This window comes from Spea bombifrons, chromosome 4, assembly GCF_027358695.1.
Source record: "Spea bombifrons isolate aSpeBom1 chromosome 4, aSpeBom1.2.pri, whole genome shotgun sequence".
Classification (NCBI taxonomy): domain Eukaryota; kingdom Metazoa; phylum Chordata; class Amphibia; order Anura; family Pelobatidae; genus Spea; species Spea bombifrons.
In genome coordinates, this window is record NC_071090.1 from 44,824,348 (window position 1) to 44,845,859 (window position 21,512).

Consider the following 21,512-nt stretch of genomic DNA (forward strand, 5'->3'; position numbering starts at 1 on the left):
GTGGTGAGTTAACAAGCACCTTGTATGTGCTCAGTAATACAGCGATACAGATGTGTTTGTGCAATGGGCTCACTTCTGCACGATTGGGCCACAGGATCTGCACTCCCGCATCACAGGAACACCCCATTATATCAGAAACAAATAATCCCCTTATGCAGGAGACAGTTTCATGCCAGTGGCTCTCAAAGTTACCCACGTTGCCACTCCTGTGGCAGATCAGGTGATGCACTGTGGACACCAGTTTGATACGCATGGTCGCACGAGTATAAAAAAAGTAACATGCGGCTACACGTATGACTTATGCCTTAAAAATGCCAGGGCCACTTATTCACCCCAATCCTGATATCCATGCACGTGGAAATCAGGCGTGTCTGACATCATCTTACAGCAGCACTGCCTCATAGCTAGGAAAGGTGACACTCAACACTGGATTTACTGCATATAAAAGGTTTCCTGTTCTTTTGCTTCCAGTAAAAAAACCTGTGTAACATTGTCCTACTGACAAATGGGACTATTTACATAAACTAGTGTTTTACTTCACTATACATAGTGAAAGGCCAACCCCAGCGAGCTTCTGGTACAGGTAGTGCTTGACTGACTCTGAATAAGGCAAAGTCTTTTTTCGTAATTGAATTATGCATTGTACCGGGTCAGCTCATCCTTCTTTGCTGTGAGTGTTGGCCCTTCGCTTTGAAAAGCCTTCTGTTTTCTACTGTTTTTACATGGGAATGCATCCTTTGTATAATTCAGAAAAAGAGCCTCAAAACACATCTTTACCTAAGAACACAAAACAATTGTTTGAATTTTATTCTATTCATAAAAAGGTACAGTATATTTCTTAAAAAATACAGCCAAAATAGAATTTACAATTTCCATTAGGAGTGAATACATTTACAGTAGTTTTTATACAACATAAGATGAAGCAACAGCACGTATAAACAAGGAGCGTGTAAATGGAATGGATGAATGGTAGTCTACCAGCATACAGTTTCTACAGGATGGTCTCAAATAACTTCCAATTTATTGAGTGCCAGCATATACTTAGATTAGTGATCGTATTGTTCGGATTTCATTCATTTTTATTAACTTTTTTTCCCATTCGGAATGTTCTTTGCATTTTTACAACACCCAAGTTCTTTTCTAGCAGTGCTGGGAAAAGAAATACTTAGGATGCGGCTGGGCTATGGACTACACTACATCACATAGTATGGCTGAGGATTCTGGGATTTCTAGTTAACCAACAGGGATTTTTTTCTCACTAAAAAGGATAGAAGAACAAAGTGCTCATCTGTTTAAAACATACACCATTCTTTGGGTGTATGAGTGCATTGAATTAGAAATTTGTGAGTGAGTTACGGTTTCAGCCCCCTGATATAACTATGCATTATGAAGAGGCAATTCCAACATAATGATGCCTAGTAAGTTCATCAGTAAGATTACTGCTGTTGGCCCTTTATAACACAGTTATAGCAAGGCACTGAAACGTTCATCTCATTTGCAAACCCACAATTTTATGAAAGCAACCCAAGGAGTGACTAAGTCAAGCCAAGCAAAGGCATGATTATGGCATTTGTCACATTGAGGCCAGTAATCGTTAACATATAATACATAATGAAATGGAAATGTACTCATACTAATTATATATTTTTGTGTGAATATGACAGCTTTATTCAGAACAACGTGAGAAGAGTTAGCTTTTTGGGGGAAATGTACTGTTTTTGTAATGCAGGGTATAGATCATGTCCAACTGAGACCAGGGTTGGTAGAAAATACACAAAATGATATGAAGAGGTCACAGAAGGTAGAAGAGAAAAAAGTTAATCGTCAGAAATGTTTGAGACAACTCAAATAAAAGATTCACAAAGTGTAATGGATGGCTAAAGTCTCTCATATTCAAAACCACATATATGTACATGTAGTAAGAGCTCTAAAGCTTTTTTTCCTCTTTTTATAATTTATTTTCTTTTACAAAATGTAGCCATCAATCTCCGATTCACATTGTTTGACAATGTTAGCAAATGATTGTTCGCAACAAGTACTTTACACTTTTAAGCCCTTTGTCCCTAGGGTGCACTTACCGTGAAAAGGGTACAAAGGGAAACATCTTTATTCCATGCAGGAATGAGGAAAACCCTCGGAAATGCCATCTATTCCTTAAGTAAGAACTATGATTCTTATAGAATGCATATCAAGTTTCATTATATTAAAAAAAGGTGTCTAATCCTCAATGTCCAAAACACTTCATATTTTCTTCTATAAAAAGTTTTCTTTGTTGCACAATTCTGGTTCAGGTAGAACAAATGCTAATCATGCGACACTTGACTTTTCGGTAAATTGCACTATGCTGTGAAATAATACTCATACTGTATGGGAATAACACTGCTCTTGGCATCTTTGAAAGACCAAGCCAATGAACAGCAGTAGCCCTGTTACAATATAGAAATGCTTCTATTTATAGCTATAAATATAAACATATTTACATTATGCCAAAAGGCACAGTTTTTGTTACCCACCATCTCATACCAATTTACAAATGGTATTTTTCAAGGCTGGGATTTTGAACTGAAATGTGTACAAAGTTTATTTTAGAGATCATTTTCTTCTATTTTAGATTTGCTGAGAAGAAGTCAAACTCTCTTGTGTCTGCATTGCTGAAGCACACTATGCAGTCAGGCCAATTATTTGAGAATTGTAGTCGGCTGTTTCCATGCGCAGAATGTATGGAATGATACTATCGATCTGTACGTTGCCTATCAGGCCTGCAAAGAACAACTCCTCTGTGATGGCCGCGCTCATCAGTCTTAGGGCTGGCAACCGGAGCAGGAGTCGGGATAACCTGCGAAAAGGCACAAAAAAATAGTAATCCGTCATTTTCAGCAAAATAAAGCAAAACAAAGGCAGAGTCTGTTTTTTTCCTAACTGGATCTGCCACTAGTAGCATACGCTCATTTTAAATATAAAAACAATGTAATTTAGTGCAATTTAAAACAAATGATAATATACAAATAATAATATTACATAAACCCCTTACCTGTATGTGTCATCTGGATAGGTTTTTGTTACGTAGTCTTGAAATTCCATGTATGCTTTCTCATGTAGTTTTTCAATGTGAGACACATTTTCCAATCCCGGGTGATCTGTAATATCACATTCCAATTATTTCACGTTACTGTCCACCTGCAGAATGCTGTTGAACTACAACTACCATCATGCTAGACAACCCAACTAGCTTTTAAAACATATACAGTCTGTCACAGCCTCCAACGTAGAGATACAATTTAATAAAATCAGCCTATTCGTTTCTATAGGAAATGCATTAAATCCCATGTCTATTCTCATCCAACAAAATAATTACCAATGAACATAATATATGTTGGAGAAATGCTGGCCCTCTTTTTCTTGAATATAACATAAGGACTGGAGAACAACCCCACTCTATGAAGCCCAGTAGGGGTTGTGATCTACATAGAGTCAGCTCTATAACTATTTGGACAGTGACACACATTTCATGATTTTGGCTCTGCATGCAACCACGATGGATTTGAAATGAAGCACTGAAGTGCAGATGTTCAGCTTTAATTTGAGGGTTTTTACATTCAAAGTGGATGAAGGTCTGAAGTAGCTCATATAAGTCAACAATCTGGTACATTCTAAAAAAGAAAGCATGCACTGGTGAGCTCATCCACACCAAAAGGCCTGGGTGACCACAGTAAACAACTGTAGTGGATTATGGGAAAATTATTTCTTTGGTGAAAATAAAAACCCCTTAACAACATCTAGCCATGTCATGAACACTGTCCAGGGGGCAGGTGTATCATTGTCAAAGACTACAATCAAAAGTCTTTATGAAAGTACTTCATGAAAGTAAATAAAGAAGCTTAACCATAAGGAGCAAATCACTTGAAAACCCCAAGAATAGGAAGATCAGATTAGACTGCCAGAAAATAAATAAAAATGTCTGCCAAGTTCTGGACCATTACCTATACCAGAATGATGGAAGGGGAATAGGATGGGAAAAGGAAGGTAAGGGTCATGATCCCAAGCATGGCTGACCATGAAACTGGATCACTACAGTTTATTGAAGATATCACTGGCATAGTAATTGAAACCATGCTAAAGGAAAGGATTGTTAAATATCTGGATGTAAATGGTTTGACTGATCAGACACAGCACGGGTTTACTACAAGAAGACCCCGTCAAACTAACTCATTTTAGTTATCCAGTAAAAAAGAAAAAAAAATAATAGACTGTAGCTTATCTAGATTTCAGTAAGGCATTCAACACTGTCCCTTATAAAAAATGTATAAATATATTTTATAATGATTGAATGAATAACACAATGGTTGAGACAGGAGGCAGATGGTTGTAAACAATTGTGTATATTAGGTGGAAGGACATGTTACTAGAGAGGTATCTCAGGGATCAGTATAGGGACTTTTTAATATTTTTATTAGCGATATTAATGGTACAGTATGCAACAGAATAGACTTCCCAAGTGGAACAAATCAAATAGCAAATGATTTATGTAAAATAGTCGAGCATGTGGTGGCTGGAGTTTAATGTTGATAAATGTAAAATAACGCAGTTGGTACATAAAAATCCCAAGGCAGAATACAGCATTGGGGGCACTGGTCTGTCAGTGGCAACAGAAGAGGGGGGATTTAGGATATTTCGGAGGGCCAGAGCCTTAGATGTAAGTGAAGGAATTTAAATTTGTATGGGATATGCATAGAGCTATCATGAGTATATAACCAGAGAAAGGACTAACTGGAGTTTGAGTCCTTACATCAGGAGAAATGGGTAGACTAGATGGGCCTAATGGTTCTTATCTGCTGCATTATTTTATGTTTCTAAAACCTATGGGACAGCACTTCACACTACAGATGGACAATGACCCAAAACATACTGCAAAAGCAACCAAGGAGCTTTTCTTGGCAAAAAAAGTCAAATATTCAAAAGGCGAGTCTCAAAAAAAGTGATCATGCATTTTACTTGCTGAAGACAAACCTGAAGGCAGAAAGAGTCACAAACAAGCAGCAACTTAAGACAGGTGAGTTAAAGGCCCGGCAAAGCATCACTAGGGAGGAAACACACAATTTGGTGATCTCCAGGGGCTCATTCACTGCAAGTGATTTTCAACCAAGTATTAAGAATGATTATTTTGTTTATGATTACGTTTGGGGTTTTTCAATTACTTTTGAGCCCCTTTAAATGGGAGGGGGGGCGCTATGGTTCATAGGATATTTTTGTTAAACTCCTTAAATAAAATGTTGATTGCTTTATTTCAAATCCTTTGTGGTGTCATGCAGAGCCAAAATTATGAAACTTAGGTCACTATCCCAGTATTTAAGGACCTGGCTGTAGGTAGACTAACAGAGTCCAATATTTGGTAGAACTGTTACACATGAAAACATGGTGCATTAAAACACTAAAGGTTTATATATATATATTTCAAAAAAACCATAGCGTTATCTCAATGACCAAATGCATTCACCATCGGGCAGTGGAAGACACACTAACAGTTAACACTACAACAAAAATTACAGTTCCCCAGGTAATTTCTATCTGCTTTCACATTATTGGAAATCAAATCAAATCTTTAAGCTTGCAAAATCTTGGCTTCCTTCTTCTGTACATTATGTCTTAACACATGTCTATTTTAGTATCAAATTGTATTTTGTCAGTTAATGTTACTGTTAATTTTCACTGTCCTCTTGTTGTAATAGAGCTACAGAATCTGCTCTATAAATAAAAGGTAATGTAATGTTCTTTGCTCTAAATTACTTTTGTGTTTCTTTATTTCAGAGTTTAGTTGTGATCTATACCGTTTATTTGACCCAGAGTGGGCCATCTGTTTTGCCTCTGGGGCAGGCAGCAGCAAGAGCACAGCAAATTAATACAATTCACCATTTCTTGCTGTAGTGTGTATGTCGCAATAACCTTAGGGATAGGAAGTTAATATATAAGGAAACTATATCACAGTTGCAGCAAAGCATATATAAGCCTGTTTATGGAAAAGTGAGACCTATGGAGAGACCTGCACTGTACTTTAGAATATTTGTACCACAGATCACTCAAGAAGTTCTAGTTTAATAATCAAAATCTACCCACCTGGACTGAAAAGGACAATTGCCTTTAAATAGGCATATTCACATCCATCAGGACCAAGTCTGACCATGCTGTTGCAGAACTCCTGCAGCTTGAAGATGTGATCCATCACCAGCTTCACCTTATCTGTAGACAACTTATCTGCAAGAATACACAACACATCAATGTTACTGCAATTATTTGGTACTTATCAGTCGTCGCGCCATTAGGATGTTATGCTTAAATATTTAGGAATACTTGCGGCTCAGCCGTAGTTTTGTTTTCACACATTTGTGTTTTTAGATGATTTACAAGAATTGTGTTGTAATTTAGCAATATCTATGGTTGTCATTTTATATATAAGGAGGTTATGCTGAAAATTTATAATAGCTTGCAATGGCTGAAACAATCCGTACATGTCTGCATTTCTAAACTGTATTCTTAGTACACTGCATGGACAAAAGTATTGGGACACCTGACCATTACACCAACAGGGACTTTTATGACATTGCATTCTAACTACATAGACATTCATATTATGTTGGTCACCCCCCTTACCAACTATTACATTGTTCTAAGAATGTTTTCCAGAAGATTTTGGAGTGTTCCTGTGGAATTCATCCAGTAGAGCTTGCAATCTCCATTCACCCCAAAGGTGTTCGATGGAGTTGAGGTGAGGGCCCTATGCAGGCCAGTCAAGTTCTTCCAATCATCTCTTTATGGACCTTACTTTGTGCACAGTCATGCTGAAATATAAAAGATCTTCCCGAAATTGTTCCAACAAAATTGGAAGCGTAGCATTGTCCAAAATGTTTTGATATTCTGAAGGGAGTCCTGACCCTAACCCCATCTAACACCTTTGGGATAAACTGGAACGGAGATTGCAATCCGGGCCTTTTCGTCCAACATCAGTGCCTGATCTCACAAATGCTCTACTGGATGAATGGGCAACAATTCCCACAGAAACTCTCCAAAATCTCGTTCAAAGCCTTCCCAGAAGAGTCAAAGCTGTTATAGCTGCAAAAGGGGGACACAAACTTTATATTAATGTGTACGTATTTAGAATGAAATGTTGGTGTAACGGTCAGGTGTCCTGATACGTTTGCGCATATAGTCTATCTATAAACCTGCCTACAAGCTCCCTACTGCCTAACCCTCTCACAAATAAAAGACTAGCATGCTCAATGTTCTGCGGTAAACTATAATCACTAGCGCTGCTAAACGGCACTGTCTTCGTTGAAATTGATGTACAAGCGGTCACACCAGGGTGGTTGCGTATTGCACAGCAATGGCAAGACACATAAGACATCACGTCTTTTTTCCAAAGCCTAGTGCAGCTAGACCCATAATGAGAAACGGAATCTTTTTTTAAATGCAAAGCCCTTGGCAAAAGAGCGACACTGGTGCGTAGCATTTTGATTTTAAATAGTTGAAATTGTTCTGAATGTTGCTTCTTCACAGAATTCCATTAAATGCCCATATGTTGGAAAGACGTCAGATCAGTGTTTAAGTGAAGGACCAAACACAGTAAGTCTCACCATGCTGCATGCTGGTGTGGAGATGGTTAACAAACGCTGTAAGAATAGTAGCCACATTCATTACTTGGGAACACTGAGCAAGGCCAAGTGTAAATAATTCATTCCAACAAGCCTTCACCAAGTTGATGCTGTTTTCTTGCCTAACAAAAGAGAAATATAATTTCACTAGTACAAACACTTTATTACATAAAGGTACTGTTTCAATATTTGTCCTGCTAAAATCCACCGAATACTTAAATAACTCACCAAATGACCATAGAACACAAAAACGTTCTTATAGATAATATACATTTTACAGATAAACGTTGTGAATGTGACTGGGCTACACAAGAGCACAAGGTAAATCCAAGATCAAGCTAGTATTTGATCTATGCACCTATCCTTAGCTGACACAATGTAATGAATAAAGTGTACTTCATACCCAAAGCAAATAGCCAGGTATTCACATGCTTTTGGTTTGCAATATATATCATTTTTATGGCACTGAATGGAATCTTTGGATTGATTTTTTTATACATTTTAAAGAATGCATATTAAAATAATCAAAGTGCTTCCATATACATTCTTCTTTGGTGAGGCTGTACATTAAACCACCCATTTAAACCATGAAAGTTAAAAAAAAATGTTTTTAAATACATAAATGGCAATATTCCCACTTACCCAAGAGCTTGGAAGGCAGGGATAGACCGGGCCCAATGCATAGACAGAAACAATAACCGTGACGCGGATTCACAAATATAATGCACGTTTAGATATTCAGGCATCGGCGTAGGCATAGTGAGCTGGAATGATACAGAGTCATTACACAGAGCCAAATGTGCATATCATTTTAAGATACAGCTACTCAACGGCTTCAAATAGATTAGCACTGAATCAAACACACATGTCTACAGCTTACAGCACATAACATTTTAAATAAGACCACAAATTGAAAGACAGGCTCCTCCAAGTTTTATATGCATTTGCACTAACAAGCGTGACATGTGAATGTCTGTTTAAGACACTTCTGTGAGGCTTGCCTTTGAAACAAGCCCTATTCATAGGCGCTAGTTCTAAAATAAAGGATTCTGTTATATTAATATAAGAGGGGTTAATCATTTTAAATCACTTCATCAGAATTATACTTCTTATCCCTAAATGATGTAAAAGCAATTGAAGGATAATGAGGTTACTCAGTGTAACTTATTTTTCCAATGAGTACCGTGTTTCCCCGATAGTAAGACACCCCCGATTGTAAGACGTATCGGGAGTTTCAGAGGGGTCGGCTAATATAAGCCGTACCCCGAAAGTAAGACATATGTCTTACTTTCGGGGAAACACGGGGGATTTGCCGGGTCCGCCACTCTAAGGGGCCGGGAAGTCCCCACCAAGGCCGGCCTTACGTGTCTGCGGCCGCACAGGATTTAAATTAAAACATCGGGGTTTTTTTTTAACTTTATTTAACATCCTCCATGTTAAATAAAGTTAAAAAAAACTTTATTTAACATGGAGGATGTTAAATAAAGTTTTTTTTAACTTTATTTAACATGGAGGATGTTAAATAAAGTTGAAAAAAACCCCCGATGTTTTTATTTAAACCCTGTGCGGCCGCAGACCCCTAAGGCCGGCCCCTTAGAGCAGGGCCGACCTTTGGGGTGTGCGACCGCACAGGGCGCCACACTCCAGGGGGTGCCAACCTGCGGCACCCGGCACCCCTCCAGAGACGGACAGTAATGTCCGCCGCTGGAGGAGCAGGCTCGCAAGGGAGCGGTATCGGAGGTCTTTAACAGACCTCCGGCTCCCTTGAGTGATTTTAAGCCGGGTTCAACCCGGCTTAAAATCACTCAAGGGAGCCGGAGGTCTGTTAATGACCTCCGATACCGCTCCCTTGTGATCTGCGCGGCAACAGCTGTTGTGCGCCGGGGTTTCTTGTCAGATCCCGGCGCACAACACTGAAGCCGCGCCCACCGCTGTCCGTGCCCTCTGACCCGGAAGGAGACAAGAACTGAAGAAGAGGAGCGAAGAGGAGGAAAAGAAGCTGAAAGAAGAAAGGAAAGGTAGGAAAGCATTAAGTGAGAGTGGATTGGTGTATATGTGTGTGGATTGGTGTATATGTGTGTGTGGATTGGTGTATATGTGTGTGTGGATTGGTGTATATGTGTGTGTGGATTGGTGTATATGTGTGTGTGGATTGGTGTATATGTGTGTGGATTGGTGTATATGTGTGTGGATTGGTATATGTGTGTGGATTAGTGTATATGTGTGTGGATTTGTGTATACGTGTGGATTGGTATACGTGTGGATTGGTAGGTGTGTTGATTGGTAAGTGTGTGAGAGTGATGGGTGTTATGCTGTACCATTTCCAATGTCTTTTTCATGATCTAATTATGCTCTAAAAGTACATCATAACTCCCATCACTCTCAATTTTTTCCCAATATAAGACATACCCCGAAAGTAAGACATAGTGGGGCTTTTAGGGATAAAAAGAAAGTAAGACACTGTCTTACTTTCGGGGAAACACGGTATGTGTTGCTAGAAAAAAATATATATTCAAGTCTTACTCTAAAGGCTATGTGGGTATCACTAAGGAGTGGGCCTTCAATCTCAACAATATTGATGTCGTGAAGTAGGTTGGAGTTCGATTCCACGCTCTCTGATGAGCTCTGCGCAGAGTTTTCTGACGGATTCAGGGCTTTGGCCAGTGTGTCAAATGCTCTACAATATAAAAGGAAAAAATAAAATAGTGCAATGTTATGATTTCCCCCCTATATTCTCCATTATGCTCCAAGGGAGGAGTTACTGCTAACTAACATTCAGTAGGGTGCTACACATCATGTGCATTAAGGTGGGAGGAAAAGAAGGGATTAGTATTGGTGACTGAGGTGAGGAAAGCAAAAGAGGGCTATGGAAGGAGGTATGGGTAAGCAGTCAAATGCAGGCAAGGAAGGAAAGATGACTGCAGCTTAAGTGGATTACAACTGAGGACAAATAAGCGTGAGTAAAGATTGGGGGACTATGTCTTTGGAAAAGAATGGTGATTAAGACTGGAGAAGTGGCAGCACTACGTTCGCTACCCATAACGAATTTGCAGGAATATCTCAAATGTACAAATGAATCAATCAGCATGCTATGAAACCCTAAATGCACATTCAACATATCTATAAATAAGCTGAAAATATGGAAAGAGCTGTTGTGCCTCCCATGTGCAGGTTTGAAGGCCTACTGAACCATACAAATGTAGTCCAGCAGTCTTTTTATATAAGCGAGTGTCGACCAGAGCTCTGATGAATGTCATTAAAGTAGTAAAAAAATTCCTGGCAAAACACCATGCATGTGGTAAAACTACCTGGTGTCAAGAGAATAGGACTTACTGTAAAATCTAGGGTATAATATACACAATTTACCCCTTTTTCAGTCCGATGGTGCAGAGGAAACTCCACCATAGACGGTTTACCTGTGATCACATCCCAGTTGCTATAGGCAGTTTAAGGGACAAAATCCAGGATATCTTTGGCCCCACACAAGTGTGGGCACCAGCCCTGACCACCCCCTGCTGCATGATAGCTCTATGAGAGTGATCATGCAGCATCGACCCCTCCAATGCTTCATAGATGAGGTTAATGCACGTGTCTACAGCCCCCATAAACTTGTGGGGACCAGGTAAAAATCAAAACTTGTTGTTTACAAGTCATATGAAGTGGTTATAGACTTTTTCTTATTTTACAACATTAATTTTATTTTAGCAAAGATGTAATAGTCACTGATTATAGATCAGTCTCACTAATCATCATCCAGTGACCTAATCGAAGGGTGGTATTATACACATGTACTTATTTGTTTCCTACACAATTGAGTGTAAAGTTATACCTGCGTATTATACCTAAGATTTTATGGTTATAAACATAAAAACTTGTCTGGTTCCTTTTAGGAAGTCATTTCCGTTACACATTAAAGAAAACATTACCTGGTTACTTCACTACTGCCTTGATCTGGTTGAAGTTCAGAAAGGGTTGTATCTCCATTACTCAAGCTTTCTATGATGGACAGCTCGGTGCTGGTCTGTGACAAGTCCTTTGATTTACTCAAATTTGCAAGCGAAGTGACAACATTGGCCAAAGTGCTTAGATCTCCCTGACATGTCTCTACCTATAAACATCAAATACAAACAGTTGTAAATTAATATTCTGAAAAACAAACAGGACATGCTATTAGGGTCAGAAAGAATGGGGCTATAGGAAATAGTACATCCGGCGTCCTCAGTAGGGAGACCTCTAATCTTAGCTTGCAATGTACTGATAGATTCAGTGTAAAAGTGTCACAGTTCTGCATTTTCTTACTGCTGCACACACACACACTAATTGCCATATGTATATTTCAAGAAAGCCCTCCAATATATAGTGTGTGCTGGTACACTAGACATAGAAAGAAGAGCTTATGGTTAAACATTTGGTTAAAAATACCCCTGATCACTAGAGGATTAATATAACAAGAGTAATTACAGCTCCGCAATAAAACAAAATCCAACAGAAATCAATACTCATAACTGAACATAAATATACAACCAAAGACAAAATAAAAAAACTTTTCCATTCCAGGTGGATATGACAAAAACCAATACACGAAGTCTAGTGTCTTTGAAATACCTTGTCAGGTGTAATGAGCACTGGCTCACTTTTAATCCCCGATTGCTGAATATTCACAAGCATTCCTGGATCCACTAAGTTTGCGGACCTGCAAAAAAAACATATACACCTATCATTATACTTTTCTTTTAATGAGAAAGAATAGACACACACAATGTATACACATAGCCCACTGAACATACAATTTAAGAGATCACAAACATCTAAAATAAGTTTAAAAAATGCCTGATCTAGCCAGTAATTATTCAATTAAATGAATCATCATGTATTTGGGTTGGGAGCTGCGTCCGGCGAGTTACTTTCATGGCTCCCTGGTTCAATCAATAATAGAGATCAATGGAGATTAATGATAAAACTGTGACAGTAGCCCTCTCTTAGTCCTTACATTAATTGTCAGTATTCATTGGGATCAAACTGGAAGGTTAAAACATTGTTAAATGGATATGTTGATTCTTTTTAATGCATTACGTCATTAAGTTATGGGGTGACCTCCACATTTCATATCACTGAAATGCACACCTTACAGTCTTGTTATCAGTCACAAATGTAGTGGTTGCAGCGAGGGGACTTCTCAAATCTTTTCGAATGTAGATTTTTTCGGTGGATGCAGCACAGTTCGAGGATTTTTCTCGGGAGACTTCTATTGGCTTTCTCTCACACTGCACAGCTGGAAAATACGAAAGGAGGTTGACTACAGATTATGAGACAATGACAATCATGTGCCGGATGTAATTACAACTAAACAAATACTCTGCTCAGTGTGGTGGTCACTCAATTCAAGCTCACCAGTCAATTTTTAAGTTTATTAACAAATGTATAGATTAACAAATGTTGATTTGTGGGGAATGTTAATTAATTAACATTAATATTCTCTATGCTGTTGGCAAGTGTTATCAAATATGACATTTGCATCTGTTCATTAAAAAAAGCATTAGACACAGATGAGTGCAGAGTGGTTTTTGATCTACCGGTAAGAACCATCTCCATCACTGTGTGTCATACATGTGAAAACAAGATGAAGGATTACATTTTAAGTGAACACAAATAATTGCAGTGGATAAAAAAGGGATTAGAAAATATGTTATGGTGACAGATCTTATGTATAATAAAAGGCACCAATTATTTTTCTGCCTGACACTTACAGTCTTGCTTCATTCCTAGAGCAATACAACGCTGCAACCGACAGTACTGGCATCGGTTACGGTAGTGCTTGTTGATGACGCAGTCTTTTGATCCCCTGCAGGTGTACACCAAATTTTTCCTGATGCTTCTTTTGAAGAACCCTTTGCACCCTTCACACGTAACCGCTCCATAATGGCGCCCTGAAAAGATTGAGGGAATACGCCCAGATTGCATTAAACTGTACTTAAGATTACTCTTACTCTTAAAATGTCTTTTATGTTCCCCTCTTCCACCTCTTTTTTTCTGTCTTGGAAAAATCTTTAATAAGCTTAGATTTATTAAATGGCCTTACTGTATTAGCCTCTAGTACTTCTCCCCTTTGTCTACCAACCTCTGTAAAGTAAACCTTTATTACACAAGACCCTGACACTCCAGGTTTATATAATGGCCTCTTGTTCTAATACTTCTATTCCTATAAAATAAACTTCCTCTCCTTTACCTTTTAAGTATATCAATCACACCCACTCTATGGCAACAGTCTGAGATTGACATACGCCTTGACCATAAATGTGTTGTAAAGGTCACAAGGACATATTCCAAGGGGAGTGCTCTCACTATTTTTATGGCAAATAAGTAAGGGCTGCTTAGTTCTTTTCATAACAGTAACCAATTAAGTAACACACTTTAGCATCTCTTAGAGTAAGATACATTTTGGAGTCCATTATTTTAGTGTATGCAAACCAGTGCATGTGTTCTCTTTTTATGTTGAGCGGCAGCCAATACCATGTATACTAGTTGAATACATGGAATTGGCTACTGCTCAACTCACAAGTATTGTAATATAATATTCACGTTTTTAGTCGGGGTAAACAAAACTTCAGTCCCTTACACACCTGAAGCTTTATCACCACAAACCACACAGAGGTCCACAATTGGTTTGTTTAAACTTTGATCCATCCCCTGGGCATCCGACAGGATCTGTAACAAAAAAATACACTTCAGTAGTAAATGCCAATGCGTATTTGAATTACTTAACAAATGAACGTTACTACTATACTCAGATATAAGATGCTTATCATTTAAACCAAGGCCCTGCCTGACATTATTTAACACTTTGGCTTAGTTGTATTCAGGCCAAGTTAAGCTATGCATCGGTAGATAGTTCAGGGTAAATTGTGCATCATATCACATGATATATCTGTAAAAATACCAAAAAGAAATAAAAACACAATTTTTGTTTGTGTGTACATAGGCTAACCTACCATATTTTTATTTAAAGTTCCATTTACAGTTATCCAGATTTATACAGTTATACATCATATGCAAGTTAGGAAAAGCAAAGTACATACAGAGGCGTTTTATTGAAAGCAAGGACCAGAGCAAATTCCCCTATTTCCCACCTGAAACTGGTGAAATATAGATTAATTATTGTGCTCTAAGCGTGTGAAACAATGAGCTACCTGAATGTGCTGGGCTGATACATCTGGGCTGGAGAAGAACAGCTGATTGACGCCGGCTGCATCGGGAGTTGTCAGGTAAACTTTCCCCTGGCTGGAGTCCTGCCTTGCAAGGATAACTTTACTTGAAGAAGACCCATCATTATTGGTCAAGATATATTGCTTGCTTCCTCCACTTTGGTCAAGTGTGGTTACAATCTGAATCTTCTGGCCGGTTTGTTGATCTGTGACAAACTGAAACAAAGATAATTACAACTGCTACTCCATAACATTGCATACTAACCAATTTCATCAAAACATAAAGTATTATTTTTAATTAAACCTGGGTGTTCTGTATCACCCTTATATTTACAGGAAGACATTAAAGACACTAATACTGTATTTGGGGAACATTTAAATATAGTCAACTTGGCCCAATATGGTAAAGGCTATGGAAAAGAACAGATCTGTATTACGAAAATAATTCACCGTTAATGTATAATTAAAGTATTCCCTCAGATGTACCTGTATTCGTTGTGGTACAGAAACACCAGATTCGGATGGAACTATCTGTATTCTCTGCGTGTTTCCATCCATTAGTGCTGCATGTGTAATTTCCCCCTGCAAATGAGAAATCTAGATAATCAGTAATTAAACATTTTAACATGTGGTACATGGACTGACAAATACAAGATATTTTGTTGGAATTATTGAAACTGAATCTTAAAAAGTCACCAAGTCATTATTATCCCACAAAAGTGCCAAGAATGCGACTATCACTTAACGTACATTTGAATACGATGCATTAAAACCACACTCATGGTGGATATGTAATTAGGGTTATTAAAACAATATCAATACCGCTAGGTCATAATCCCAATTCCAAAATATTAATTCTGTTCCACTTACATTACACAACAGTTAGTTTTATTTAATAAATTAAAATATACATGTCCACTAAATGTAATTCTAGGATTCCTCTTAATCTGATATATCTTCTCTTTTTATGTAGCAGTCCTGCTAATTGTCTTTCACATTTTATCTTTAAATTAAAGAAGTCTACTTCACAAAACGGAACCCGTGATCCGTGGCCGGTAATTATTCTCTGTAATTTATTGAAACGGCTGAATGTTCGCCATTGACAAAACACATGAGCGGCAGCATAATCCCTTCATGCATTATGTTAACACTCCCTTACGAGGCAATACGACTGAAAAATCACTACTTTGGACAAAGTAGTAGATTCATACCCATCAAGCAGAAGTGGCTACAGAAATATATTGCAGGAATAAAATATTCAGATGTTTAGAGCTTTGCTGCAGCAGTTAATAGATAACAGGCTGTTTCAAACAGGCCACCAACAAAAAAAAAACGAAAAGAACTTGGCATTACAAACATGAGATTCATGGTAAGTATTTTCTATTATTTTAAAGTAATTGGACATTTAATTAAACACCTAAAGTCAGATCTAATTAGGCTCTCGCTCACCTTTTAATGTATGCAGGTGCTTCATTCCTGATAGCTCTAAATTGCATATTTGTGTGAAAAAGCACTGCACACGACTAGAATAGATATAAAACTCCTATAAAAAACGCTAATGAAAACCTGAAGAAAAGCATATAAGAATGTTTACTTATCGCACCTCTCCCATTTGCTGCTCGATAATCTGATGCGCTAGTTCCTCTATGGATGCCATGATGTCTCTTCGCGGTACAATCCTTTTGGATCTGTGTGTTAGCCAGTTTTAAATTCAATCTGTAATGAAATATATGCAAGCTGGATCATATAACAGTAAACTAGATCATAACAGTCCTCTAATCAGGGAATTTTACCTCATCTATGCGATCTGAAAACTCAACATTAAGGAAAAACTTATCTGAATATCGGCTAAAATAGGATTAATAAAAATAACATATTTCCTTTAAATAAATCAATTTCATGACACAAATAAAATCCCACGAGAACAATAGTACAAGCACCCAGGAGCATTTTCCTAAAAAGTCCTCTATTTTGCATAGCAAAGTATCTCTGAAACTCATTTAATGGAATACGGCGTGGAAGACTTTGTGTAGCATCAACGTCAACTTAAAGGGACACTGCAGTCTTCATATGCGTATTAATGCAATGGTCTGTTCTGCAAATGCATGGGGGGGGGTTCTGCAGAAGCCCTGCAGGAGGTTCATTCGGCGGTGATGTACTCATCTCCAGCATTGGCTCTAGTGAATGCACTTGTGATTTTAATAAGAGCACTTTCCTGCCACAGGTTTATAGCTTCAAACAGCCATTCAGTTGCAAAAAATGTCAGATCACGGAGGAAGAAAGAAGATTCTCCAGCAAATTCTGTATCAGGTGAGTTCTTTTTTTTTGTAAATGTTTTGGAAGCATGCATAATAAAGTACTCATTTAATATGCATTCTTCTATAGTAGGGGTGTCAGAGACATTAGACTGTTCCTTTAAAGTATACAGCACTACCAGGCCTTATACAAGATTAAAAGATAAATAGGCAATCCCCTTACTTACGTGGGGTCAGATTGCAGAAAATATTGCTGTATGTTGAAACTAGGCAAATCAGGCATGATTCTTACATGCAAGCAAACGCTAAATCATGATCATGTTCTTGACAAAAGGTGTGATCCTCAAGTTTCTAATGGAAGTGGCCACTCAGATAATAGTAAATCAACTATATCAGCAGTGCAAAACATAAACAGCAGGACAGTGAGCTTTACGGTGTAAAATCAAAGTTTAACTCTACTTGCAAGTGGCAGCCAAACAACACACGAGGCTGTGAGATGAGTACAACTTTAACTTCTTCCACCCTTCATGATGTACCATGGCATCGTGCAAATTACATAGTGATGGCAGGGCACGTCCCAAAACTGCTACTGTCCCTGGTGCATGGGACTGCCTTACACCTAGGGCAGTCCGAGAAAACATCATTGAGCACAATAAAAAGAGTTGTGAGAGAGAAAAAGATAGAGAGAGGTGAGAGAGGAGAGACAAGAGAGAGAGAAAAAATAATATTTAAACAAAAAATGGGTAGATGAGCGTTTGTGGACTAAAACTCTCATCACCATCAGGCTGTAAGTGGGGGGATGGGGCTGCACTCCACAAAACTAGATGCCCCAGTGGCGCAAAAAGGGTGTCACTTGTTGAAATGTGTGAAAAGGATGACTTTTTTGTGGCATTTCTCCCCTGATTGAGTCTCTATATATGTTTAGGCATTTACTCTATTTAACCTTATATTATGTGTGACAACCTTCCATAAGCTGTGACACATTTCTCAATATGTGTCACATATTTAATTTCTGGGTTTTTTTTTTTTATTTATTTGGTTTGATATATACGGTACATGGAAACAATGTTAGAAAAGCCTTTTTCGTTCGTTTTTCTCATTACACTACATCATGTGACATGCTTGGTTTATTGGACATTACATATAAAAATAAAGTATTTTACGTATTTGAAAAAGAAACAATATATAAATTGTGGATCAGAGCTGGTCTTTAGCTACGGGCATCTTGCACAAATATGTCACTTGCCCCGGCTTTAGCGGGGCAGCTGTGGAATAGAGAGGCACGTTCTTAACAGACTTAACTCCTTATTTTCCAAGAAACGAGCGTGTTCCACAGCAGTGACAGCTTTGACTTGCAAGCTATAGGTGTGGGGCTTCAATCTTGCCTGGGGTAGGCTTAAGGGGGACACACGGTTGAACAAGCGCATGTTAATGGCACCACACTCTTTGTGGAGGGAAAGTGTCATGGGAGCTCTTCTTGCATCATTGGCACTACCCATTCTTCCTGTGGTAGGCTCAGACCTTAATCAGTCCTCGGTCTCCTCTAAGACTCAGGATAGAGTTAGGCCTGTTTAAATTACCCTTACCGTATATACAGTAAAAGGTAGAGGAGTGGAAATTATAAGTAGCTATTTGCATTCTGTATCATACAATGGAACCCATGTAAAATGGACTCCAAAGTGCATTAACACTATATGCTAAGGACAGGTAAACACTTAATGTTATAAATAAGAGGAAGATGCTGAATAATTGTTAGACTATTACAAAATCTATTTTGATGCAGGATTAATACTAGCGTGCAGTTAAAAGCCGTAAATACGGCCTGATGTGTCAGCCTATACTGAAGGCGCGCCGCCGCAACAACCCGCGTTAGAGTCAATGGTAAAGCGCGCGCACACAGAGGGAGGGAGTATAACGCGCGTGCACCAGCGCGGGCTGGGGGGGGGAGCGGCCGGGAAGCTATTCCTGTCGGGCGTAGGTCAGAGGTCATTACGAGAGGGTTAAAGCGTCACACGGTCACGGCGCTCTAGACGCGCGATTAAAACAGGCGGGCGGAACCGCGGTAGTGTTGCGGTAAGGCAGTCGGTAGTTTCGCTGTCTATCCGTTATATCGCATACGGCAGAATCCTTTCCCTGTTCCGTATCACCGACTGTCGCGCGGTCATTATTACCTTTATCCGAAAGATGGGGCTGAACCACGTGTATATCTCTCCCGGTTATCCTCCCACCGTTACTGCCGCTGCCGGTTCCCGGCGGGTCAGAGTTCGTGACCCTCCATCAGCTCCGCCGAAAATCGCGGCTCCTCCCCGTGACCGGTGCGTAGATGGAGTCGCGGTGACGTCACTGGCGCCTCATGCGGCATGACGCGGGCATGTTACGGGATGTACCGCAGGAAGTGAAGGCGTTCAGCTTTTCTCTCAAACTGTATTTTAAAAAATTTCACTGTAGACAAGCGGCCGCCATTTACACATCGGATAAACTGCCATTTGCAAGGGTGTCTGCTTCACAAATACTGCAGCCTATACGTACTTGGTGAAAATGCCCAAGGGGCATCTGCTGTGTGTCCATTTTACGGGACCTGCCCCAATCCAGAAATATTTCTAAAAATTCGTTTTAACCTAGAGCTGTTTCGTGAGGTTTTTATTTTTTTGTACCCTTCATGACATTTCTGCTTAGCTGTGATTTACTTCTCCCACACGAGTATTTCCCCCCCCTCAGAACAAGAAGGACTTTCTTTACATACTATTTTGATCATATCACCTAATTTACAATTTAAAAAAAAAGTGGAAAATATAGTTGGGGGGGTAAAAGGACATATTTCAGGTTTTTTTTATTAACAGTATTTAACCCTTCTACAAAAAACGTTTACAAAAGAGCTTGGAAATACCCAAAGTTTTTATGTGGTGTTTTACAATAAGGAGCATATTGCTATTTCAAAACCATTTTTCCTACATCTGGTAATCCTGTCCCCATGCTCTATTTGGACATCTTTGAAGCCGGTCAGTTCAATTTACCCCTGTCACATCATATATGTTTGAAAACTGTATTTTAACTGTTTACTGTTTTTTTTCTACTACCAACCTTTCTCAAAGTTTGTGGTGGTATCTCCCCACATACACGCACACAGTATATGTCTCTGCCAATCACCCCAATATGTGTTCAGCCACATCTGTGTAGCATTGCCAGATGATACAATGTTTAGAGAGTGATAGGGGATATATTAACTACGCTTCTAATGTATTCATGTAGATATTAGCGGATGTGGGAGCTATGTTTGAACCCATAGCTGTACCCTTTATTTGTAAATAGAATTGGCCCTGAAATAGGAAATAATTTTGTTTTTAGCACAAAAGTTGTTTATCCACAAAAACTCTGGTTCATTCACTTATCACTTCCCGTCTTGACTACTGCAACACTCTTCTGGTTGGTATTCCACTGTCTCGACTCTCTCCTCTACAGTCTATCCTAAATGCCGCTGCTAGGCTTATCTTCCTTCCTCTTCTGCTTCCCCACCCTGTGAAACCCTCCACCGGCTCCCAATTACCTTTAGAATTAAATTTAAAATCCTGGTACTGACATATAAGGCCACCCATAACACTGCTCCTCCATACATTTCTGCCCTGATAAGCAAATACTCTCCTACTTGATCCTTACGTTCTTTCCATGGGCTAAGGCTCTCCTCCTCACTTATCACCTCTTCCTTTTCCTGTCTACAAGATTTCACTCAAGCTGCCCCATATCTCTGGAATCTACTTCCACCGAACCTTCAGCATTCATCCTCCCTCCCAACATTCAATAAACATCTCAAAACCCACTTCTTCAGAGAAGCTGCGCCATCTTAGCTGCTAGAACTTCCTTGTCACTGATACAACCACCACACTACCTCTCAACCTTTCTCTGTGCCTTATGTTTGTCACCCCATTCCCTCAAGATTGTAAGCTTGCGAGCAGGCCTCTCTCCACCTAATTTATCGATTTGTCGTAGCCTGTCAATTCTTGTCATACCCCTTGAATTTATGTATTGTATTAAGCGCTGCGTAAACTGTTGGTGCTATATAAGTAAAAGATGATAATGTTTTCCTTTTCCGTTATTTTGTTATCTAGTGAATGATGTCCATCTAAGTTCCTCCTAACCTGTGCAATGCCCGCCTCATGGGATATAGAAGTGTATAATGATTACACCTCTAGGGGCACCAATATACTCTTTTTAGATATACTGTATTTGCTTGATAATAAGACATGGTTTTTTTCAGAGCAAATGCTTCGAAAAATACCCCTCATCTTATATCCGAGATCTTCTTATAATCAGACATCAAACAGAGGTTTGATTACAAGACTAAGATCCAGATCCCCCGCAGCGCTGCAGGGGACCTGGATCCGTCTGGCAGGCGGTGGATGTCTGCACAATGCGTG

General features: G+C 39.0%; 1 protein-coding gene across 1 annotated transcript; it reads right to left on the reverse strand.

Annotated features, from left to right (window-relative positions):
• Window positions 1–772: 772 nt before the first annotated feature.
• Window positions 773–19,547, reverse strand: NR2C1 (nuclear receptor subfamily 2 group C member 1). Its single transcript, XM_053465578.1, has 15 exons — window positions 19,272–19,547; window positions 16,449–16,561; window positions 15,332–15,427; window positions 14,831–15,061; window positions 14,264–14,348; window positions 13,391–13,570; window positions 12,768–12,915; window positions 12,249–12,336; window positions 11,570–11,751; window positions 10,167–10,320; window positions 8,286–8,407; window positions 7,626–7,765; window positions 6,112–6,249; window positions 3,032–3,137; window positions 773–2,836 (listed from the first exon to the last, which is right to left on the reverse strand). The coding sequence occupies exons 2-15, from the start codon at window positions 16,500–16,502 to the stop codon at window positions 2,662–2,664; spliced, it is 1,899 nt and encodes a 632-aa protein (XP_053321553.1). The 5' UTR covers window positions 16,503–16,561; window positions 19,272–19,547; the 3' UTR covers window positions 773–2,661.
• Between the last annotated feature and the right edge of the window lie 1,965 nt (window positions 19,548–21,512).

What these genes read in the sequence shown, in the direction of transcription:
- NR2C1 (XM_053465578.1), bottom strand. Translation starts at nt 16,502, where the DNA reads ATGGCATCCATAGAGGAACTAGCGCATCAGATTATCGAGCAGCAAATG. An exon ending in TGCTCATTACACCTGACAAG is followed by an intron (nt 11,752 to 12,248) that starts GTATTTCAAAGA and finishes TGATGTTTATAG; the next exon opens with GTAGAGACATGTCAGGGAGA. An exon ending in TATCCAGATGACACATACAG is followed by an intron (nt 2,837 to 3,031) that starts GTAAGGGGTTTA and finishes GCCTTTTCGCAG; the next exon opens with GTTATCCCGACTCCTGCTCC.